The 25,748-nt window shown below is 37.0% G+C and overlaps 1 protein-coding gene across 1 annotated transcript in view; it reads right to left on the bottom strand.

Moving 5' to 3' along the window:
- LOC104465610 (neurabin-1-like) overlaps positions 1-25,348 on the bottom strand; it is a 41,412-nt gene extending 16,064 nt beyond the window's left edge. The window contains exons 1-12 of the mRNA XM_010078731.1: positions 23,738-25,348; positions 11,669-11,801; positions 11,063-11,183; positions 10,439-10,543; positions 10,141-10,261; positions 9,539-9,682; positions 7,640-7,693; positions 5,659-5,888; positions 3,911-4,007; positions 3,641-3,830; positions 2,687-2,838; positions 1,527-1,860 (exon numbers count right to left, since the gene is read on the bottom strand). Of these exons, the coding sequence (XP_010077033.1) occupies positions 1,527-1,860; positions 2,687-2,838; positions 3,641-3,830; positions 3,911-4,007; positions 5,659-5,888; positions 7,640-7,693; positions 9,539-9,682; positions 10,141-10,261; positions 10,439-10,543; positions 11,063-11,183; positions 11,669-11,801; positions 23,738-25,348 (3,292 nt within the window). The remainder of the gene's footprint in view (positions 1-1,526; positions 1,861-2,686; positions 2,839-3,640; positions 3,831-3,910; positions 4,008-5,658; positions 5,889-7,639; positions 7,694-9,538; positions 9,683-10,140; positions 10,262-10,438; positions 10,544-11,062; positions 11,184-11,668; positions 11,802-23,737) is intronic.
- Between the last annotated feature and the right edge of the window lie 400 nt (positions 25,349-25,748).

Here is a 25,748-nt window from a genome sequence, read left to right on the forward strand (position 1 = left end):
TCTTTCTAAACATGTAACATCAAATAAATTGTAACTACCAGTTAAACTGGTTATCTTTCCTGCCAACTTAAATACAAAACCTAATAATTAATTTTAATATTGACACTAGTTTCCACCTCTCTCTCCAGAGGTAATATTTAAGAAAAGAGCTAATTTCTATAATGCAGTACAAGAGGTTAAAATACAGACTGATACACAAATGGATGGGAAGGTAACAGAAAGGATTATTTCAGTGAAATAATAGGTAGACATTTAAATGCAGTAAGAAAGCAACAGTCTATCAGAAAGTAGCATCTAGTGTCATTTTGCCTACAAAGAGTGAGCTTTTAATACTAATCCTCATCTTTGATGTAGTCCATTAATTAACTCTTCCAGTGACTCTGACAATTTTAAGAAAATGTTTGCAAAGCTTCAGCTATCACAAAAAAAATGTAGAAAACAAAATCACTTATATATAAGGTACTTGTTTTGATAAGATTTAAAAAAAAACCAAACCCAAACAAACCAAACAGAAGCTGAGGTAGAGACTATTTTTGTTTAAGACTTTACAGAAACACATAGAGGAAGTAGAGTATAGGACAAACCCTGTTTTCAGGGTATCAAAAGAAAGGTTTTGTCCAAGTGGTATAGAAAAGACAGCAAGTATAATCTGCCTTTATATATTGTGCTAGCTGACTAATGGAAATATCAAGGATTTGAAATACTTGATCCCTTTTTCAAGTATGAATAAGAAAAAAAGCCAAATATTTCTATCAAATAATGATTACTAGTGACTAGGCTGATTATAATACCTCTAACTTTTTACTAGTGAGAAATATTGTAAAAGGACAAGATGAATAATGCAGTAATTGCCGTAACATTCAGAATCTGTATCTTGTTTATAGACCTGGGTAACGTCTGGAAGCACTAAGTCAACACTGAATTTTTCTGGGAATCGGGAAATCTGTCGAACTTACTCTCTGATACATTGCCACTTATTTCTGCAAAACACTAGACTAATATTTTAGGACTTTTACTGATTATCCACTGTCAATGACTTAGCTCCCCTCTAGCTTATGTCAAAGCAACCATTTAGACTCTCTAGATTTATGGGTTTGAGCTTTTGCCAAACTGAATTAGACCTACTCCTTTCTGTAACTGTTCAATTGAAACAGCATTTATCCTGTAGACACCTTTTAGATTCTTGATGCTATGAATAATTTTAGAAATGTTGAGTTTTTGTAGAAACTTGGTAGCTAACTTTTTGCAGATGAAGGAGTTAAAAGATAGTATGTTCTGAAATATGCTTCACTATGGTTGTATCAAAATCTTCCAGTAAGTGAAACAGAATACAGTGAACATGCATACTTTTTTGCTAACTTCAAACCTTCCTGAAGAGTTACCAAGTGGCTTTAGAACAGGTAAATAGTTTTTTAGTCAATTCATTCTCCCTCAAAGTAGTTTACTGTTCAATATTAATTTATATCTAAAATCTGTAGTACTTTAACCCCAAAGGATTAAAATACTAATAAGCCCTTCAGACTTACCCTTGGTCTCCTTCCCTTTCCCTTTTGCTTCTCTTTGCTTAACGTTCTTGGGGTACCCTTGAGGAGAATTTGGAGCCATCTCTTCAGGAGGAGGTGAACGCAGGGTGGTTGTGCTATTTTCGCTGTTTGGTTTGTGTACTGGAGAAGAGTGGGTGGAAGCAGAAGGACTTGACTCTAGAGGACTTTCTGTGCTTTCTGTTTGTTCAGGTTTTTCACTCCTTTGATCTATGTCATCCAGGTGTGGGAGAGTTAATTTTTCACTTGTTTCTAAGTTCTTGGTTAGGTACATAGTGGAAGGTTCTCTGTTGAGATCAGCATCTTCTGAATCCTCATCCTTCAACAAATTCAAAAGTTATTTTATGATAAGCATGACATATAACAATTTACTATCGGATCTTTTTACTGAGATGTAAGGATATGCTATGCTACACACAAACTTCTTCAGTTCACAATATTTTAATGTAATCACTTGTACATACCATCTAAATCACATGAAGTGGATTTTTATAAACTTTCCTTTATCTACCCCTATACAAATCTTTCTGCACATCCCAAATCGTCTTTCTCTAGCCAAGTCAGAAATACTCTGGTACATCGTGGCCATTCCAATTCAGTGTAGCCACTCTTCAGTCTAACTGAAGTAGTTCAATCTTCTCCCTCTATGACAGGCTCTCTCATATGCCAACTACATACACCTCAATTCTTACCATTGTTTTCCAGAAACGTGACAGAACATTTCACTGGCACACTTTTAGTGGACTTAAACAATTATTTATGGAATAAATGAAGCATTTCAGAAGTGTTTAGTTTTTAAAAAAATTTGGTAACTAACTTGTTTCAGATGAAGGAATTATAAGATAGATAAGCATATTTCACAACATACCACCATCACTATACCAAAATCTTCCAGTAAGTAGAAGTAGAAAAGAATAAGCTTGCATATTTCTTTGCTAACTTCAAATTAACTGTGCCACAAAGGACATGTCAGAGATTACTTATACGGTACGAACCCGAACAGTTTTTCACTTGATACAGCATAAAAATATGATGCTTTGCCACAGTCTGAATGAAGCATGGACAATACTTACAATTAGAGGTACAGATAAAACTAAACATACATTCAGGTTCCTGAATGCATAATTATCTACCAATATCAGTACCTGTAGATTTGCAGTTTGCTGTCCAGCCCCAAGAGATTCTTTCAGCTTTGATCGAGAAGGTGGCTGGCGTTTTACCTTCAAAGCAAGCTGAGCTTTTGCTTTGTGGGCACTGGTGTCTAATCTGGGAGTATCCCCAACAAAAGCATCAAAATCTGCAACAAATACGTACTACTTTTAAAAAAACCAAACCAGTAGTCAAGTTCTCCAACTCATTGTCCAGAAAATATTCAGAAATTAAATCAGAATTATTCTCCCTGTGAATCATTACTACATGGAAATACTGTTTTATATAATACTACAATATTTTAACATATTGTGATAGCAATTTCTAATTAATTTGAAGTATATTTCTACCCAATTTCTTCAATTAAAAAAATAAAATCCATTAGGATATAATAGTATTATGTCTTGAAAACTGAATTTTATTCTCAAAGAGATGAGAAAATGTGCCCAAAATGTACTTTTCTATCCTTGTTCTTTGATATAGAAACTCTTGATAAAGTACATAAGCATCTACCAAATCTTTTAAAAATATGCCTCTCACTTGAACCACCATCTGATGTTTATAACATTCTGGGCATAAAATTGCAAGACAAATAAAAAAATGATAGCAAGTTTTGGTGTAAATCATAGCTTAAAATTAATGGGATTTTAACTGACATATCTCAGTGTTTTAGTCCCACTAACATTATTGGTTTCACTAACAGAGAATCTGAGGAACAGATGGATCTCTCTCCATCTATCTCTTCTTTCCCACTGCATTTAAGAAATACATTACTACAATACTGAAAATGTTGGGGGACCTAAACAAAAATATCCACACTGGCTCAGGTCAAACATTTACCCAGTCAGAAGGAAACAGTAAACACTTCTTTTACCAACAAAAAAACATTATGCATATAACTCATCCTAATTTTTGTTAAATGCAAATCAACGATCCAACAACCTACTTACCAGAAATTAACATATCTGAATAATTTATTCTTTCTTCTATTGATTCTGCTTCTTTTTCATTTTCTTCTCTTATCTTTGACTGTTCATTATTTTGGCCTGGACTTTGACAGCCATCTTCTAATAAACTGCCACCTCCAAATGTATATGACATTCTCTCATATACTTTTAATTTACTTTCAAGCTCTGAAATCTGCAAGAATTAAAATTCAGAAGTGAGACACAACTTTCCCAGAATGCATTAGTTTATTTCAAAATATAATACTGCTTTACTTTTTCCTGATATATTTTCAGCTGTTCTGCATATTTCTGGTCTCTCTCTTCAAGTAGCCTTGAATGATCCTCTTCTTTTTTCATAAATTCTATTTCTCTGTTGAAAGAAATATATGCATATCTATGAAACAGTAATATATAGAAACGTAGAAAAATACATAAAATAGAAACAGGCACAGTTCCACTTACTAAAAAGCATTCTGTCAGTAAACATTGAAAAAAATCAGTCTGTAAGGTATAACCAATTCATTAATCTTTTAACATCACAAAATGACCTATGTATTTGTATGCTTCAACTGTTTTCAAAAGAAAATAGATACCACACTATAATTCACTCTGGGCTGAAAAAGGATGTGTTGCAACACTTTTTCTACATCCATCTCTCTACCTTTAAAAGTGGCAAGTTGCATATACATTTAAAGTGTGAAATATATGCACGACTCCAGTCATTACATCTTACTCTCTTCCACAAACACACATGCACACACAGTATTTTTCCTTTCAAAAAGCTATGGTAGAATTCTTTGTAGGAAAATAAATTGCATTTCAAGTTTCTACTTGGTTCCTCCTACAGAAATTGCAATGGCTGGGTTTTACAAAATGAAACAATGATTACAAGAAGGAAACAAAAATAAAAGCTGCTTTTTCTTGTAAGTCAGATGGAATAACATGCAAACACAGAAAATAAGTGTAGAGCATCTACACAAAATGCAAAAGCTTCAGGGACAGTAAAAGGAGTAATGGGAATTTGCTAAACAGCAAGAAAATTGAAACTAGCATGTTAGCAGTCATCTTAATGTACTTTTGAACTTCCACATGGATAAGCTTGGGAGGAGAGGGGGAAAGGAGACCTTTAAAAAGCTCACCAAACACCACAAAAATGCACTGTGCGAAGTAACATTTCTGGATGTGGATTACAGAGCAAAAGATCATGCAAACTGCCTTTAAAAATAAATAGCAAGTGGAGATATTGGGACAACAGAATTATATGCTTACAGCAACTATCAAAAGCAACAGTTGGGTTCTGTATTATCAAGACACTTCTACAAGTATTTTGCAATTAGCTCCTCTTTAGCTAAGAGGAAAGAACAAATGAACACTGTTGTCATGCAGTTGTGTCTAAGTCTTACACAGGTGTATCTAATAAGCAATACTACATTTACTAAAAAACCCAAACTCGTCAACAGATTGAAGATACTATTTTTATGCTGCCATTTTGATGGGCTACATACATACAGAAATTCTTAATTTTTCTCAGAATTCTTTTTACTCCCCCTACAAGATATAACTCCTAACTCAGACTGAATCACACTTATCTGGCTCTTATCATATATCCTTTGATGCCTACCCTATCTGGAACATTTAAGTTGGTCAAAGCTAGAGTGTTTTTCACAAACAGCAAAAGGCATTGCCACATACCTCACGCCAAATTTCATATAGTCCTTCCAAAAGTACAGACGCATTACAGTTTCTCAACTAAGTTGTTTTAAAAATTAGTTATTGAAATATTAAATAATTTTCCTAAGTACAGAATCAAAAGCAGCAGCAAAAATTTTGGAGAATCTTCCCAGAAGCTGGAGACATAAGGTATGGAAGAATTCAGCATGTATAGCCCACTGCTTCCCTAAACTCTGACAAATGAAAAGAAAGTGTGTTAAGCAAATCCTAACCCCAGGTATTGTTGTCAGTTTTCCTCAATGTACAAAACATAAGCAAGAAACAGAGACCTAGTGTTTTGGGATACTTACTTTTGTTGATAATCTTTAAGCAACTTCTTGGCCTTGTTGTATTTCTTTTCAAGGGCATCACATTGTTCTTGAGTTTCTTTAAGATGCTCATTTACTGTTTTGCATAAACTCTGTGCCTCTAACCAGTAGGTCTCTAACTTTTTAATTTTCTCTTTGCTTTCATCTAAGTTTTGCTGAAGTTGAGCTTGACTCAGTTTCCATTCATTTTTTTCTGCTTCAACATTTTTTAACTGAAAAGATTAATATTTGAGGAATTAATATAAACTAAAAGATGAAATAATACAGTTGTTTATACACGTTGAAGTAGATAACAGCTAATGACAATTAACTACTTATCTATCAGTAATATTAAAATAAGACACTGAACTTTAAAATAAATTGTATCAACTCTTCCAACCGTTGCTAATCTGAGTAAGTTTAGAACTCCAACCCAAGAATCTTTTACTACGTCCTCATTAGTATTGCTTCTTTTTAAAGAGATAAAATGAGTAAGAACTTTTTTGTTAGCTTATGTTGACTTGTTCAAGATCTCACAATCTCTAAATACCTCTGGAGAGGTCTATTTTGATTACCTTCAAAGGCAACTGGAGATACACAATATTAACCTGTACCAGACAAGCTCCCTGTACTACTACTTTGTTACCAACAGCTTTTTGAACAAAGTTAATGAGACAAGTTGATCTTCTCTGGTACTTTATTAGACATCAGTCTTCCTAATAAATTATGATATACCCATGGTTTGCTTTCCTGGGGCTAATGTGTGAAAACACCAAGCGTTCCCTCAACAAAGGAAAAGGATGGGGCCCCTTCAGCGTGACAGTAGCCACATTATAAAAGGGAATGTTAACAAGCGAAGGATTGTTAACAAGTGAGCAAGCAAGGTACTGCTTAGTTTGTCCATGCCTCCTCCTTTGGGGTCACCATTTACAATGAGGAAATGACTCCAAAAGTGAAGCCAGTTAAGATCACCTGCTGATGGAACAGAGATGTTGAAAAGACCAAGAATTTATTGAATTAAAAATGGTACATTAAGTTGTACTAACACCAACATTTTTAACTGCTTTTTAGCAATCCAGTTGGGCCAAATTTCAAGAAAACTGCAAGGGGGAGCAGCACTGTCAGAAATCAAAATCAGAACTACCATAAGAAAACAAAGTTTGGCTGGCTTGCCTCTCTACACTTTTGAGCTCTGAACATTTGCAGAGCATAAGACAAACCCCAATAGACACTGTTATTTAAAATTATTGCAATCTGAAGCACTATCCCCTCCCTACTTGCTACCAGCCTCCAGCAATGTGCTGCAACTTGTCCTAGGGTACACATTTCTCAGGAAGGCAACACAGAAGGGCAATGGAGTAAAAGAAGCTGCTCACCTACAACAAATATTTCCAAAAAAGGTCATGCACAGATCTCCATCATCAGAAAAGGCACCAAAAAGAACAAGAAACCCCTTCTCAGAGAAAGTAGAAGTGTTTCCTCACCAATGAAAAAAAGCTGGAAAAAACTCTCACCCCAGAGCAGATCAGAAATTTGAGGAGGAAAAGATGGGAAACAAGGTAACAAATAACCTTCTGCTAACAGAAAGTCCGCCACAAACTGTTGTCTGTAAGTGCCAAATCTATACTCAAATAAGACAAGTTCTATCCACTCAAAATGATCTTGTATTTGTTTGGGAGCTTGTTTCATACAGTACTCCACTATATTCAGTTCCCGTCTAAGCAGTAATACTGAAGCATTAATTTTATAATGGCACAGGGAACATTTTGGGGTTGGGTTTTTTTTGTTTGTTTGGTTGTTTTTTTTTAATTTGAGCAGAGCTCTTCAGCTTAGAAATGCCTGTCTAGCATAACAGAGCACACAGAGCCTAAGGCCCAAAACAGATTGCTGCCTTCTGCATTCAGCCTACTCTTGATAAAATTCATAAGTAGAAATTAAAAACAAAACAAAAACCACCAAATAGCAAGATTCGTTGAAAACTTACTTTCTCCTTCAGTTGATTCACTTCAGCTATTGTTACTGCATGTTTTAACTGCAGCTGAAACAAACAAACAAAAGTTGTAAGAGCATGCACAAAATGACACTTGAAATGCTAGTTTTAAGTGTTTGTCCATAATTCCCTTCATTCTTAAACTCTTTTATAGTACAAAAAGTCAGCTTATTTGTCAGTTACAGAAGTGATCATGAGCTTTTATTAAAAAAAAAGTTGAACTCCAATTAAAACCAAAGAAGTTCCACAGTATTTGGTTTGCTACAAAAATCAAAACGTGACCACCTACGGTTAAAAACCCCACATTGTTGTCTGTACATTAAGGAAAGTGAGGAAGTTAAAATAATGTTTCAATGTGCCATGCGAATGAAAAGGCAGCAATGCACTTATGATGACAACTGGTACACAGAATCAACTAAAAATTTAACAGTACTACATATTTTTACTTATCAATATACGTGCTGGCTTTGTTTTAAAATTAAGCCTTGTACATCACACCACAAATCTTCATAGGACTACTAGAAACGGATAAAGGCTACACCTCAGACAAAAGTAAAGATTATCATTAACACATCTTAAGAAAATAGCACATATATGAGTGAAAAAGCACATTTTTTGACAGCTATTAGTTATTTCTTGTATCTCACTCTCACTTTCCATCTGTAACCTTGGGGGGATTTTTTTTTTTTTTTTTTGCAAGGAATAGTGCACCAAACACACATGAAAAAAATGAATCCAATGACTATCCTTTATTTAGATTATGTTAATAACAGCATAGTAATGATTCTAGCTGAGAATTTAATTGTGTCCCAAGTAAATATAGCACTTATGAAAAGATGCTGAAGGCTGCCACTATGCTTCCTAACCTAAAAAAGTGTAAACGTTCTCTTGTGACCAGTAGCATGAAATTTCAACTTCATCAACAACATCATCATGTTACCAACAAAGCAAACTTAAGGAGGTCTGCAAAATACTGATCCTTTACAAAAATAAGTTGATGTATGCACAAATGGCATCTGATGAAAGTTTCTTTCCAGTATATTTTTCTCCTCCAGAGTGAAAATGACAGGGACTTAAACCTACCAAAGAAGTCCAGACCTGTAAATGTCAAAGACTGCACCACTTAAATCCCTCACAAAAATCCACAGACCCGAGTAAAGCAAATATGCTCCTTTATAAAAACCTTGGGAAAAGGGAACCCAATTTTCCAATTTTGTTAAGTTAGGATTCACAGTCTGGAATGCTCTATTGGGTTTACAAATTCATTACTTCCAAAAAATACACCATAAAAACCCCAGAAAGGATCACCTGAAAAAAACCTCTCTGAGTCAAAACCATGCCTATTTCCAGAGTCATGTGCTTGTATGTAAGCATAGACTTCCGAGAAGACCTCAGAGATTAGAGATGTGTTTTTCTTGTCTTCCTGAAGAACATCTAACCACAACACTCGAGACCATTCAGAATGGGGATACTTGTCTCCCCATGCTCCCCCATCCCCCACCAGCTAAAGCCATTCTACTGTGCAGCAAATAAATGCAACCTCCAATAGGCCAAAGAAGATCTAAGATAAGCACCACATCTATTTAATCCAATGTTCAGACATCACAAGAAGGGAGGTGCTGTTGGGTTCTAAATGCCTGTTTTCAAGGGCTTTTTTTATTTAACTTAAACCAAAGGACCATTTAATATAAATATGTATAGGGAAGCTGGGATCAGAAAATACAGAACACCTACATTTCAAGGAACATTTACCGGAGAGATTTATTGGCAGCATTTGGAAAACAAACCCAAAACCACTATGAGGGGGACATGAAGGAGATTATATCCAAGTCTTAAAAGGTTCAGATGCTCCCCAGTGCATCACAAAGAATATTTAAGAAACTGCTACCACACCTCTTTAAATTTAAGAAGGGACTGTGCTGAATCCATATCCAGTGGTAAACCGATATCTTCATTTTCAGGAAGATCGAAAACTTCTACAGATTTTCCATGTAAATGTGACTCATATGTATCATCGTCATCATCATAGTCATCATCCTGACAAAATGGGAAAATCATTACATTCTGTGACAGACACACTTCACATTATGGTAGCGGCAATAACAAAAGCACACAATCAAGGAAACTAAACAGTTGCAAAACTTTTCTCAACTAGTTACTGCTCCTTTTTAGTTTCTTATACCTATGCTAAGTTTTAAAGATGACTTGAAAACAACATGAGAGAGCTAAGCCATGCACAAAACAATCACACATGGCTGATTCTTGAAAATATCTTTTGGATAATTGATAAATTGGAAGTATAGCAGGTGGTGACAACCCATGTACCTTGATAACAGTAATGTATTAAGACTGTATTTTCTGTTTTCAACAAGTTGCCTGTTTTATCCTTTTTTTACTGCAATTTGATTCAAAACACATTTATTCCATTTGCAGAAGTTATTGCATGCAGCGGTAAACGTACTTTCAAAAATATGTAAGTACATATGATGTTTTACCTGCTCTGTATCATCATGAACGTAGTGTTGGTCATACAGGCATCTCTCTTGCTCTAAGGTCTCACTAATGAGGCGGGCTACTTCACTCTGAGTCCCTGGCTTCTCTCTCCCAATCAGAAACCTACAGTAGAAAAACAAGTTACCTTGCAGCAAAAAGCTTAAGATATGCTTAAGAAATTAGTTTGCCATACTATTGCCTTCAACAACGTCTTTGTAAAACTTTCGGATTATGGTTTTGTATTATCCGTTAATGAAAAATTACCAAAAAAAAGTATTATTTCATAGAAAACGTACGTACCTCACCGTGCCTTTAGTGTTTTTTAATACAGTGGCTGCAAAGAACTGAGTAACTCCCACCAGACTTATGCCATCAACCTCAACAATCTGATCATTTACTTGAATTCTGCAAAATAAGTAAAAGCTTAGCTATCAGTTCAACAAAATATTCTGGCTTGACAAATTTTTGACGTGACAAGTATCACTTAAAACTTACTAGTATTTATAATGAGAAAATCTGAGTCCCAAGAAAATCATTGCTTAAAAACAATCTCCTGATCTTCAGTTACCGTGGAGATTACCAATTAAAATTTACACAGTATGTGCCTTGATGTTTTTTTACACTATTTACACAGTGATTGGTGTCCTGGGGTGTCAGCATGATTTTGTGGCACTTTTACACATGGGTACATTCTAAGTTTTTCTCATATATGCTGTAAGCAAATCTACCCTTAATTTGAAAAAATGTCCTATAATAAGTAAAAACCTTGTTTTTTAAAGAATTAACATACAGCTGGAATGCAATATTTGTGCAGCTGCATTCAGCTTTTGTACTTTTATTCACAGTATTTAGCATATCCAGTGAAAACAATTTGGCTCAGTTAGAAATTTGTAAAAAGCACAAACAGTTCAATGAAAAACTCACCGTCCATCTCTCTGAGCAGCTCCACCATCCGTTATTGTTTTTACGAAAATACCTAGTTTTTCCAGTCCCTGATCAGCACCAACTCCCATTCCAATAATACTGATGCCCAGACCACTGTCACCTAAGGGATTAAAAAAATCTAACATTAGCCACATAACACAAGATGTAACATTTAGCAGTAGCGAGCTGTTTCAAAGCATTCCAAGTCCTTCCATCCAAAAGATATAAAAACCACTTTAAAAAAAAACCCCCAACTTATTTTTGATCTAGATACTACTTAAAGCCTTTTTGTTCTGTAGTTATGACTGCCTGTTAGATTCAAAGCTTCATGGTATCTGGAAGAGATGGCAAGATTTATGAATTGTATTTATTTTGGTGCAGATCCGTCACTCATTAATGTAGCCTTCCTAACTTCAATTATCTATGACAATTTGCACTTAGTAGAGGTCTGTCCAGTTAATGTTCACTAAATTCAACACAACTAGCCACAAATGTAGGCCTGAACACACACTCAAAAATTCAAGACCTAAGTTCAGGAAAAATAAAGTTTAAATTTTCTTTTGTGTGCATAGTATCTCCTGCAAATGTTCAAGGTTTGATTTGCACCTTTTTCAATTTCCACAGGAAACACTTCCATTTTTTCCACTCTTTTCTCAAGTTCATACTCAGCTGAGGCTGCCACAGGGTCAACTTCTTCATTACGTCTATCATAGTCTTCATTTGAGTAAGTACTGAAAACCTAAGAAAGGTAACAGAAAACTTTTTTAGTGCTTTTCCATCCCCTTCCAAACATGAAAGAAAGTCACTAATGAAATTAAAGAGTTATTTTCAGAGATCCCATTTTTTAAACAACCATCAATTTAATAAATACTGCTGCTGTAAGACAGTTTCCAACTTGCACAGAAGTAACATTTCAGAAGTTTCAAAACAATTCCTGAAACACTTCTTATGTTCTAAATGCATCAAAGAGTTAAAAGAAATTGGTCAAGGAAATCAGTCATCTCCTCTTTGACATAGTGTGACTTTTTGGGTTTTTTTAAGACTACATTCCCCCAAATCCTTCTTCCTCTCTTCTCCCCCCCCCCACCAGTATCTGCCAATTGCAGCACTTCAAACAGACGTAGTTTTCTGATTTTGCAAGGGAATCACGCAGTTTCCCAGGAAAAGGAAATGCCTTGCTACATACACTACTATTTTTAGTACTCACTCCAGCTGAATTTCTGAATGGTTAAAAATAAAAGATAAACAACACAAATTAAGGCAGAACTCTAGAAAGGAAGAACAAGGTACATGTAACATGGTTAGTGTCACTTATCAGTATGCTCATTAATTGTATTTAAATTCATAAGAAAAAATTATATATCACTCCTCATCTATCTGAAAAACAAGGTTCATCTGTTTAAGTTTTTGCAGGCATTGGGTGTTTTTATCAACATCACTGTAAGACAAAAAACAGTTATGGACTGCAGCTGCAGCAGCCATCTCCCTAATCAAGAACATGCAGTGCTGACACAAAGTTAATTTACACTCGCCTACTGAGTTTTTGCAACTTTCTATTTTCCCACTAAGACTACCTAGACAGGTAACTGCAATCATGTAAATAAGACAGAATTAACTGTAATTAGCTGTAATTAACATTTTCCCAGTGAATTTACATCCGTTAGTATACAGCATTGGCTTTGCACTGCAGCAGCCTCAGACACAGGAAAATGGTTATTGAAACAGATTACCAAAATGCAACTAATGTAACTCGGTATTTCTCACGGGGAGATTACTGCTTCACTTCCAGACTACAGCTGGAGGACAGCTTTGCACACTCTTCACCAAATTCTGCAAAACAGCTGCTCCAGAAACATGGCATAGCCATACAGCAGCCAAGTAAGCAAGATTAGATCCACTTGTCTGAAAAGGAAGGAAGAAACCCACTCTTGGAAGTCTTAAGTTTTTCACTCCAATAAAAGAACCTTCCTGAAATCTTGTTCTTCCTAAATCATGCATAAAGGTAAATAAACCCCTTTGGACCATCATACAGACACCCGTGGGCAACAACTGGACACAGAAAGATGACAGTTACAGTATCTGTCTCCCATAAACTTTACAAAAAAATCTGCAAAAGGGACAAAGAAAAACATCCAAAGGTCTCAAGTATCTGTACTCTATCACTATCAGAAACAAGGTGGCCAAATTCTTTAAATTTAATCTCCTTCCCCACCCCCCAAATCAGGAAGTAGGATATGAAGCAGAAGCATTTAATGAAGCACTATTCTCTCTTTGGAACAAGACCAGTCTAGTTTGGTTCTTTACATGTCAACAGAAAAAACTCTCTCTCTAAAAATACAGTCAGGTTATAAGAAGATTAATTTTAAACTAAGTCAGGTTATAATAAAATGAATTTTAAACCAATATTAAAAAGGAAGTTCATGACTGGGCAAATTATAGCTTGTTAATGAGAATATTTGAGTTCTTGAGAAGAAATCAAATACCAGGGCATAAAAAAATGTTGTTTGTTTATAAATAAGTGTACACATGATCTGTACTAATAATATGACTAAAATGTTAAAGACCACTAACTAACAAATGGCTGAATGAGCAAAATTTGGAGAATGGTAGTAATTAATTTTGGAGACACTGACAGCTGTATTTTCTTGATCCTTTATAACTCAGTTTTCTGACTCACAAAGCAGAGGATGATGCAAGTGGTCACTACCTACTGAAGAATTACATTAGCAAAGGGATGACAAGTTCCTTACACAAGCATTTATGTGCTAGAAATTTGGGGGAAGCAAAGTTGCACCATCATAACAGCATTACATACACTACATAGACTGCAAGACTTAGGCTGCCAGCACTAAAATATCTCTGTAATTTCTAAAAATTATTAAATATTTTTCCAACCTGAAAGTAATAGCATTGTACTTGAGAGTCTCATGGAATTTGTCCATTTTCACACAAAACTGATCATCTGCCAGGAGTGGATCATAGAATTTAAAATTAGTGGTGGCTTAGATTGCAGTGACCTTTATAATAGTTATTCATAAAATAATAGCACAAACATCTATGCAACTGAAGACTACTAATATTTACGCACACTAGCTGAAGAAAAACCTATCTGAAAAAAATTCTGACTAATCCACTAAGAGAAAAAAATCATACCATTCTCTTAAAGTGAGAGAAGCGTGTAAGAGCGTTCAGGTAATATTCTAAAACCCATACCTCACAATTAAGACAAGATAGACTTGTTTCAAAATAGTAAGAAAACCTCCCTTGATCTCAGAAAAATAATTTTGAGGAAAAACATGAATTTGCAAAGAATAGAGGAAAAGCAAAACTTCTATATAACCAGAAGCCAAACACTGCAACGACCAAAAGAAAAGCAAGAGCACGCTAAGAAAACTATGGCCAAAGAGTCAAGGGCAAAAGACAGAGATTTTTATTGTGTACATGTGGAATCATAACATAGTATTAATCTTTTATGAGATGGAAACAGTAAAACTGTTATACTAATATAGAAAACACAGAAGGGCTTAGCAAGTTGTTCTTGCCAAGCAGTAAAAGTAACATTAAACACAGTTAAAATGTGGATAATAAATAAATTACACATTACACAGTTTAGAAGAGTGATGGGAAAGCTAAACACAGTTCATCCCTGTGCTGTGTCTGGCGGGGTTTAGTCACTGAAACAAATGCATTAGGGACAAAAGAAATTCTAATCTTACTGTTTAGAAGCCACTGCTAGCCAGAGACTGTAAAGTTATTAGTGTGCAAGTGATATTTTTAAAAGATATGATTTAGCAAACACGAGCTATTGTCTCAACATAGGAGAAACCAGATTAATTTTACTGTGGAAACCATGTGAATTTTACCATTTTACCTTTTGCCATAGCTTGTTATATACCCAGAAGGTTAACCTAACAATAACTTCTGGATCCTGTCAAGCTAATAAATGACAAAAAACCCTTCTATCTGAAAAAATAATTTCTTTTTTACACTCAAGACCTCTTTTCTTCAGAATGAATAAAAATAATTCGAATCTAAAAAAGTTCAGAATTTTTAAGGATTATTTTAACTAAATTGTTGAGATACATAATCAGAGATTTTAAAATATATACTTATTATATAATTATATATGTATAATTATACAGCAAATATGTTTATTTGGAGACAGAACAAACTGCACTCTTCACACTAGAAAAATTAATCACTTTTTGAATGCAAAACTCAGTTTGCCTCCTTCTTTGAAGATGCGAATGTCAACATCATCAAGATCAGCACTCAGAGTAGCCTACTGGCTAAAAGATCTCACTGTTCAGTCCCTGTTACCATACAGAACCAAAAATCTCCACTATTATAATCTCAGTGCTATCACAGAAAACAGCCTTATCACAACAACGTTGCTTAATGCAAACTCTTACCAGCACATAAAAGGCTCTACTTAAGAACTATGTTAGTTTTAGTAGAATGTTAATTTTGCCATTTACGATGTGTTTGCATGAAACTGCTATGGCATCATAAAATACAGTTCAAAGATGTCCACTCCCGTATTAATTTGTTTGTGCCTGATCAAAAGCGTAACATTACAAAAGTAATTAAACAGCAAGACTTAGAAATCAATAACTGCCCAGAAGGGCTCCCAAGTAATTGGAACAGAAGCAATGTCAACATTGCTTCAAAATTCTCATGTAATACCACAGCATTTGCTGGAAAGCCTCACAACACCTGCCCAGGCAGCTGAAGTACCACTTCACCGCGGAGAAAGGCACAGAGCGCTGCTGACACCCCAGTCCCACACCACACCTCGCAACGGCCGCACCGCCTGCTTCACCTTCCTTCTGAAACACAACTCTTGCTCTGAACACACGAGTTTACTGATGCTCAGTGAAGCCAAACATTCAAAATGCAAGTCACAGCTCAGGGAAAATAATCTAACAGTGAACAGTTTCAGCTTTTCAAATTGATCGCCTTTGCAATGCCCGGCAAAACGTGAAGTGCCCTGGCAAACATGAATAATCATTTGAAACAGTAGCACTGAAGTAGGACTGAAGTATAATGTACACTTCACAGTTTACTCTGACAATCTCCCTCTTAAGTTAAAGTAGACATCTTGTTACCACTACGCACTCGACCTTCTGTTTCCAAAAGCTACTCAGTTACTATTTTATTACCACTACTTGTTATATTTTAAGTGAAAAGTGACTATACATGATTTAAGTCAATTCACACTATCAACTCTTTAATGAGCAAACAGAAATACCTTGCTTACTTTTTTTTTAAAAACACACTTTTACTCTTGTTCAAAAAGTATTCAGGATGGCTGGTAACTGTTGAATAAGTTAATATTATACGCCATTGCACTCAACATGGCATTTTCTGTTACCAAACAGGTGGACAGGCAGTCTACACACACTTATGCACTTGATCCTGTAGCTCTGCGTGACTTAATTAAAAACCCCAACCAAGTCAGTTTACATCAAAGTGGAAGTGCAACCTTGCTTCAGATCTACAGTACAGAGAATTTAATATGGGTAATTTCATCATAAATAAACCAGTTTTTTACCAGGCTCACTATTCTCTACTCAATTCTCAATAAAACCAGGAAAATGTATTCTCTAGTTCTGCATTTCACTGCAGTAGCAAAGGCACTGGAGCTAGCTAGAGAGCAAGAAAGACAGCAGGGTATGTGCTTCAGTCCCATTACGCTACCTACTCCAGAAGGAGAAAAACTCTTTCACTTCCAGGTATTTAACTTTTAAATCCCAGTGAAAGACATACTGAAGACAGAGAAAAGCATCTATTCAGATTCGGTGCACTGATTTTATTTTATTTCATTTCAAACATGCAGAGCAGCAGTTGAGAAACAATCCACGTTGTCCCTCTGTGGAAGCGGAGCTCTGCTGTGACCTGGTTGTACTCTCAGCGGAGGTGGCATTGCTCTCTGACTGACAAGAAGACTGAAATCCAAATAAATAGGATACGACCAGAAGAGGCAAAAAGTACCCACAATACCACACAAGGGGGGGGCACTCCCAAAAAATCTTGTCTCCTGAAAGACACTGTATATAAAGAAAGTGGTTCAATTCTGAACATCCATAAGCTTCACAGGTATCTTGGTACCACCAATTTAATCCTAGCAATACAGAATAATTAAATGTGTGTGTTTATTTAGTATTCACCAAAACAAGAATCTTGACCTGACTGAATCTAAATAACAAGCAAAAATAACAATGAACATAAACATAGTCCACCTGGCTGTTTTCTAAAGGCCGTAAGAAGATACAACAACAAAATAACCCTGCCACAGCAGATCAACTCAAACAACTAATCTGTAGTAATACTATCACTAGCAATGATCAATACCCCAGGTCTGAAAAGGAGGATCGTCTCACTATAAGACACATCAGAGGGTGATGGAGGAAAATGACTGAGAAATAAATCTAAAGAATTTGCATGTTGCCTTTTGGAATAACATTTTACTACTCAATAAAATATAAGAACCCTGTACAAAAACTCCACTACATGGCACCATCATGACCTGAAGATTACAAAATATGTACTCAGATAATAGAGGTGCTCTTCTTTTTACTGATATCCTTCTATGTTAGAAGGGTATGAAAAGGGATAATTTATTTTCTCCATCTCAAAAGGTAGACTTCAAAGAAGCTTCAACTACTGCCTGTTGATTCTTTATCAGTCTAGGTTAAATATTCTCAGGTGCTAATAACAGCAATCACCATCATTTTTGACACTGAATCTTTCAGCAGATTAACTGTTGAGCTAATGAACTTGTTTCCTATAGATCTGCTAATCTTTGCCAACCTTGGCCACTTCCTCAGTGTTTCTTCTGACTACATCTCCCATGAAACCCCCAAGTGCCTCCTATTCATCCCCTTATCCTCCCTCCTGTTCCCCACAGCTATTCTCAGAGCAAAACACAGCACAGGCTGGACAGGCATGGTGATCACCTAACATTAAGTCAAAAAGAACAAGTAACTTAAACTAAAGCTGCAGCCCTGCCATTAACGAGGGCACAAATCTGCAACTCTGATACAGGTGCTAATTTTCCCCAAACCAAGCAGTATTTTTAAAATACCATTGAAAATGTCTCTCTCTTCCCTGACAAATCCAGGTGAAACTGCTGGGAAGTTAGACAGACTGAAAAAGGAGTGAGGATGGCCAAGTGTCATTCTCACTGTCACCTCACCTGACACCCATAAACTCAGCGTTCTCTTTATTTGTCTATAGTTTTATAGCACCATCAAGTACATCAAACAGGGCAGCTGGTATGCCATATAACTGCATTCAGGGAATAATTAAGTTAGAAATACATTGAGATATTAACGTAAAGAGTCAAGCTGCTCCAGCAGTGAGCCAGGATATAAAAAGAAATTCATTGCTTTTTCTGTTCTGGTTTAGATTTCTGCTCTACAGCCCCATGCCCTGGCACTGGACTCTCATCCAAAAACTATTCAAATGCCAACTTAATCCACCATTGTAAAACTTACGCATCAAATGCTTCCTAAAAATCAAACTAGAAGACATATGATAAAAAAAAAAAAGCCAAAGAAAGCTTAAGTTGAAAGTGCTTCTTTCTGGAGAGCTGAGCAAAGGTCATGGAATCAAAACATAACAAGGATCACAAAGACATCAGAAAAACTGGATATGGAACCTTCTAAAACCAGGTAAATCTATACACAGAATTAAATGCATTTAGACTTAATAAACGTTAACTTCTATGAACACTGAAATTTCAATAAGACTTTAAAGATTATCTTTCCTCAAAAAACCCTCAAAAATCTAAAATAACAAAATTTTTCATGTGTGTGAACATATGTACCTTCTTCCTCCAGTTAGTATCCATGTTTTTAACATCTCATACTGTTAAGTTAGCCAGCAGGAAATGCCATACTGTCACATGCAGGCAGAATACAACAAGGGTTAGTTTTTGTGAAAAGTCACTGAAAAGTACCATGGAGGGTTTAAGCTGGAGATAAAAATAAAATACAGTTGTTATGATGTTAAGTTACAAATGCTGTAATGTTGATGCAAGTGACAAACAGAGCTTCAAAACAATTAAAATCTATGAGTTACAATAAATTGTCATTGCAAAAGATCCTTACACTATTTGCATCAAGAAAAAAAAGCAGATGACTTACCATGTACAAGTAAATTCTGTTTAAATCTACTCTCAGATCAAATCTCTGTTTTCCTAGATCAACCTACATTCACTTAACATACTTGTTTCTTAACACAGAAGTATTTTACTGAAGTGCTTGACCAAGGGCTGACAACTGACCGTTCACACAGTCATCAGTTTTCTAATTACTGAAGAAACTCCAGGGTTTGGGTATCTTCCACCAGTCAGTGTAGCTTGTATCCCTTTCTGTGTATGATGTCATAAGTCTAGAAGTTAACAGATCAAAAATCCGAGGATGTATGAAGCTGAAGCACTACTCTGTAACATTTTCTTAAAACTGTTTTCAGGAGATTACACATCGACCTAGAAAAACTGTGCATCTCCTAAAAGTGGTAAGCATTTACAGATACGGTGTTATACAGGAAATCTAATCCAAGTGTATCTTCATTTACTGCTTCATTAACTTCCACAGTAAGCAGTTCTGTACTAAGATTGAAGAGTACGCCAGCCTGAACTGGCCTTCCAGATTAGTGTTTGTGTCCCAGCTATACATAAAACAGCTCTATTTGATGTGCAAGAATAATGGCAATATTATGAAGGATTCCCATATTCTCTCAGAAACAGCTGATACTTGGCTGACTAGGACAACACACAAGCTATGAAACTGCTTTCAGTTTCCTTATTTAAGAAATAAGTTTAAACTTCTGCCCAACTGTGACAAATATAAAAGTAAAGCCTTTATGAAGGTTTGGGGGGGTTTTGTGGGTGGTTTTTTTGTTTGTTTTTGTTTTGTTTTCAAAAAAAACCGTGTTCTTGACTTAACAATTTTTAAAAAACGTATTATTCGCAAAAAGCTGCAGAGACACTCCCAGGCAACATAAACTGGATAACACTGCTAATTAAACAGACTTACGGAAGCAAATAGCAGCTGTGCTATCTTTTCAGTTTATGCGGGCTACAGAATTTCTAAAGATCATAAATCATTGCAGAACTTAGTCACAGCACTATCAAAGGTTTTGAGGACAAAGTTTGAGAGAGTCAGAGGTAAAAACATCTCAAGGAGTCAATTTAGAAATAAGGATTTGCTTTCCCAATGGAAGTTTCAAAATTACAAATGTGAAACAGCACTCAGTCATTACATTTATGTTAATTAAAGCCTTTCAAGGTAATCACATAATTGAAAGCAAGCTTAACCTCTACATTACAAAAGCAAAGTGAAATATAAAGGGATGACAGCACAGTTACCTGATGTTATTTGCACCGTCTGTAATGCTGATTGTTTATACAGTTTATTCAGAAAACTTCAAGACAAACACAAATTCAGTTCCCTTGCAAATACCTTGGACAGCTGAGTGTGCTTTACATTCCTTACTGGCTTCATATCTGGCAACAGGAGACTAAAAATAGCTCATGTACCATAACACAAACCCAGTCTGTGAAGTTCTTCAAATAACTGTACAGTATCACACTCTTCACTACCGTAGGAAAAACAAGCAACTGAGACATAATGTTCCTCAAGGTCTCCAGAGATCAAACAGCAGAAGGAGTCAAAGAGTCAGGTCACCAATGGTAAGTAAGAAAACTTCCCAGATGTCATTTATCACCAGCTTCTACAGAATGGAAACATTTATATGAAAAAGTCTAATCTATGCTTATTTTCACAGGCACAGGGCAACTCAAAATAATGGAGTATTTGCGTAATGATGTCCCATCTTTCCTGAAATTATCAGATCAAATTATGTTCTTAAGCCCTGCTACAGATGTCAACAATTATGGATCTCTAGCATGGGTCAGACGCAGTGCTAACAGCGTTAGCTACCTTACAAGTCCCCTGGGAGCTCCACAGTCTCCTTTCACTCAAGAGCCTCGCCAACTTTACAACTGACTAGAAACTTTGAAACAGTAATCAAGTTCACATTGCTGCTGCAGCATAAATACTGTTTCTAGGGTGCCTACAAATTATATCTGTTACCTACACACATATCCAACTTCCCTTTTGGGTGTATCATGTACAATGGCCAGAGATCCATCACTGCAGAACCCTGATGATCCGAGAATGTGCTTTTTCTTGCCCAAACACCTTCTGAATGGTTTGGATTTTCCAGCTGTATCAGACACCTGCTAAACAGCAACTGCAAAAAGATAGAGATGGTTTCTTCATGATCCCTGGAGAGGCGCATAAGGAAAACAGCCAGAAAGCCAAGACCAGCCTGGCCTCTCTCAGGAGCATCCAAGACAAGGAGAAACACAGACCCTCTCCTCTAGTGGCTGTGGATGTCTGGAATGGCACTCACATTTCCGTCAAACTTTCTAGTCTAAATAAAGCTGAAAATAGAAGCTACTAGGATGCATTTCTCACTATGGCACTTCTTAAGCTGTGGTGGGGACCAGGAATAATCTTTTGCTACCACTCAGGCTATTTTTTTTTCTCTTCCAATGCAAAATGCTCTAAAATCTATGCATAAAGTCAAACAAGAGAGATTTCCTTCTGTGAGGTAAAAGTGGAATTTTCTAAAAAGTTAAAAGATTTTGGGGAAGTACAAAGAAAGCCAGAATTCTTTATTTTACAGAGCACAAAAGCTGAAACCATATAACAATACTCATTCCCACTAAGTATCATAGAAAACATGAAACAAAAAGGCAGACAGGGCAAAGAAATCATTGCTTTGGCATGAAGAACTGAGGGAAAAAAGCTACTGAAAATTATGTAAAAGAGAACAATATCCCTAAACCCATTATAGGAAAGATATAGTCAAGCTTCACTGAAAAGGGATAAAGGAAGGCAAGTATCACAGACTTCAGTTTTAGAGCCTTAAAAAGAAAGTTCACTGACCATACTTCTATTAAATACAGTTTATTCTGCCAGTCCAAGTGGGCCATTATGGCAAGAAGTATGCTATTCCTAATGGAAAACTGCTAACAGTTGCTACTAACCGTTTATCTCTTGGTTGTGTAATTGATAACCTGGTACAGGTTGGCTCCTGTGGCTTTCAGAGAAGCAGCTGTAATTGAACAGTGCCAGCTACCAAAAACTGAGTTCTGTCTACATGACAGTTTCCATCACAGTTGGCACACAGATTTCTACTAATGCTCTGAACTAAGTCTGGCATAGACATAACAGAGAAGGCAGGAAAAGTCTGTTACAGCCACAGCTTCAGTAGGATTTCAGCAGTGATCAGTGAAACCCTGCCTACAGCAGGAAACCAGCAGTCACTCAATGAACACACATTTACAGTAGACTCTACACAGCACTTTCCTCAGATACTCAATGCACAAATGCGGGGGGAAACGGACTGATGCCCCTCTGGCTCTCTCACAGCCATCACCAGACTCATTATGCAGTTTTCAGCAGAGCCACTCTCCCCTTCAGTACTCCAAGTCACCACTAAACACCATCAACGACAAGAAAGCCATATAAAGTCAGCCTGTCTATGGGGAGACTATAAAAAAAATCACATGCAACAAAACTCATATTTTACCACCCACAAAACATTTTCTGGAGTATAGCACTGGCATGTGCTTAGCAAACCGGGAAATTACAGCTCCCTGCTGCAGGAAGTACAGGAGTCCACAGAATTTATACATCTCTCTGATCACTAAAAGTGAGTCCTGACTCTATATGAACAAAGTGTAAAAACTATTTATTAAAGATTATATTTTTCATTCATGTAATAGTAGGAGAGGAGTATGCTTGAGAAAGCCTGGACAGTCTCCCACTCCATCCTGGCAGGCATCTCCCAATTCTCCTCCCAGACTTTAAGACAGACTAGAATAACTGAAGTCTGCAATGAGGCTATGGGTAAAGACGGTGTGAGTTGTAGAATGACTTATTTTGTGAATATTTTTAGCAAGCGAAGATCAGAGACCAAAATCTTTTTATTTTGCTAGCATTGCAACTTAAACTCCTCCTGATTATCCAGTCTATAACTTCTACTTCCGCAACTTCCTAACTCCAAAATACTCGTGTCAATGTTCCTACAGCTTGTTTACCAAGCCAGTAAAAAACCCAAACATATATAAGGTTATATAAGGTTATTATTAGAGAGAATTCTAAAATCATAAATAGCAGGAACCAGTCATTTGATATTTTCTCACAGTTAATTCTGAAAACAAGTCTGAACTTGAATCTGAAGGTTTGCTATGGGGTTTTTTTCTTGTTTTGTTTGGGGTTTTTTTTAAACTTTTGAACAAAAAATAAAACCAAAAAAATTCTTCCTAACGCAATGCCTCACTTTTAAACAAATGAAAGCAAGGATTAAAGGTCATGTGTTTGTATCTACTCCTAAAAGTTTAGTGTTCCTGAAAATGTCCAGTTAGTAAAAATCTATGCTACCTTATGAAGCTGCTGTGATATAGAAATCACTTGTGACCAACTTACAGATTTTTTAAACAAGAGAGAAGTTATAACTTACTCAGTTTTGAATAAAAGCCATAAACTTACACTTGTAAAACAGTTTTCAGAGCTTTGAACAAAACACCACAAAATTATTTCCTGTGTATTTTTGACTGCAAAACAATTTAAAAAAAATCTCAAATGTCCTTACCTTGATAGGAGCTGTTGAGAACTTCACTTTTCGGTCTGGCTCTGGATCTTCCTCTTCAGAAAGTCCAGGAAACTCCTCATATTCGCTGTCATACATATACTCCTCCTCCTCTCCCTCCAGAATTTCTTTGCCTTCAGGCCCTTGGTTTTCTGGCTCTGTATCCCTGTCGTCATCAAAAGCTGCATTCTCTATTCCAAAAGCACTGAAATTCTCACTCTGCTTTTCTACCACTTGGTCCTCTTCTTCAGTATCCCCTTCCTGGTCTAGAACATCCTGAACATGTGTAACTGGACCATCTTTTACAGGCATCCCATCTCTTTCTTCCTCCCAATTGGTCTTGCTGCCTTCCATAAACTCTTCTACCACCTCCAAGAAATAGTCACTCTTCTTCCCTTCCTGTACTTGACATCTGAGCAGCTGATCCTCTTGAACAACGTGATCTTCCCCCAAATCTTCTTTTTCATGCCCCGAGGTTTCATCTTGTACAACCAGCTCAGCACAAGTCCTCTCCGTTGGGGAAACCCAGGAGAGAACACTATCCGATCTCCGCTGAGCCTCCTGACCAGGCGTATTGCCCATATCCCACAGGCTTCTCTCAAGTACCACTTTCTCTCTTTTGTCTTTTCCAAGTGCCTCACTCAGCTCATCTCTGAGGATTACAGGCACTTTGGTGGATGCAGCCTTCTCTGGACATCCTTCAGCAACAGCAGATGAATCCAATCTGTGGTGGCCTCTCAAAGGGTCCTGATTCGGAGGACTATCATTCTTGGAAATTTCTTTGGATTCTTCAGTATCACTGTCACCCAGGAAGCTTTCCAGCCTCCTAGAAATGGGTCCTGCATTCAGGAAGGAAGATTTGGAACCACTATTGGGATGTTGCTGCTTCAGCTCCTCATTACCTTGATTTTCAACTTTTTCCAACGCAACCGGAAGACTTGCTTCTGTACTAAAACTGAAGTGGTCCACCACGTTACTGCAATCAGAAGCTGAACCACGTCTCCTCTTATCCTCACTTCTTTCATATTTGCTGGGGGAATATCTGTCCACCGAACTCTGCTGTTTTATATTTCTCTCAAATAGCTTCCTGGTCTCCGAAAATTTTTCTGCCAGGGCAACTTTGTCCAAGTCTGCCTCATCGTTGCTACGGATAACCTTGTCAGCAGCAGAAGGCACAGACAACAAGTCCACAGGACTGCTGCAGGGGCTGATACTTGTATTAAGATTATTTTTTTGGACAATGAGGAAAGATGGGCTACCTGGAGAAGGTCCGTACTCTGCTGCCGTGGCCCGGCTGATTAATTTGTTCTCAGCAGGTGGACTGCTTTCACAAGAGGGTGTGGAAGATGAGCCTCCCATTTGCAGAAACATATTTTTGATCTTGTGTACTCTATTGCCATAAGTGGCAGCTCTGCCTCGACTGTGTGGGTCATTTCCTCCTCCATTGGAAGAGGTGCTCAGCTTCTGATGCAAGCCCGTTTTGTTGGAAGCGTTTTCAGGACTGTTTACACCATCGAATGAGCATTTGATAGCATGGAAATCGGATTTATAGGCATTTCGATGTGGAGAAGCACTTCTCAAAGTCCTTTCCCCTTTGCCTTCGGTTTTCATCATTGTCAGAGAGAAAGCTCCCTGGACTCCTGAAGAAGAATGGGCAGGACAACTCCCAGGCACAAAGCTTCCACCCTCCAACACCAGGCAGAGCAGATCCCACAGAAGATCCGACGAGCAGCCCTTCACTCGGCCAGCCTCCCCGCTCGCACCGAAATGGAGGGCAGGGGAGCAGACGGGGAGAGAAAGAAATCACAGCGCGTCAGTGGCCACATCGGGTGTTATCCCCCGCGCCGACCGCGGGATCCGGAAAGCCATCTGTAGGGAGACAGAGAGTTTTCATTAACTCGGGGCCTCTCCAGCGTGTGACACGAATCCAAAACTCGGGGAGAGAAACTCCGCCCGAGCCGTCCCCACGGAATGGAGCCCATTGTGTCCGCCGGGACCCGGCTGCTCCCCGCCC

Source organism: Pterocles gutturalis, unplaced genomic scaffold (assembly GCF_000699245.1).
Source record: "Pterocles gutturalis isolate BGI_N339 unplaced genomic scaffold, ASM69924v1 scaffold14568, whole genome shotgun sequence".
Classification (NCBI taxonomy): Eukaryota; Metazoa; Chordata; class Aves; order Pterocliformes; family Pteroclidae; genus Pterocles; species Pterocles gutturalis.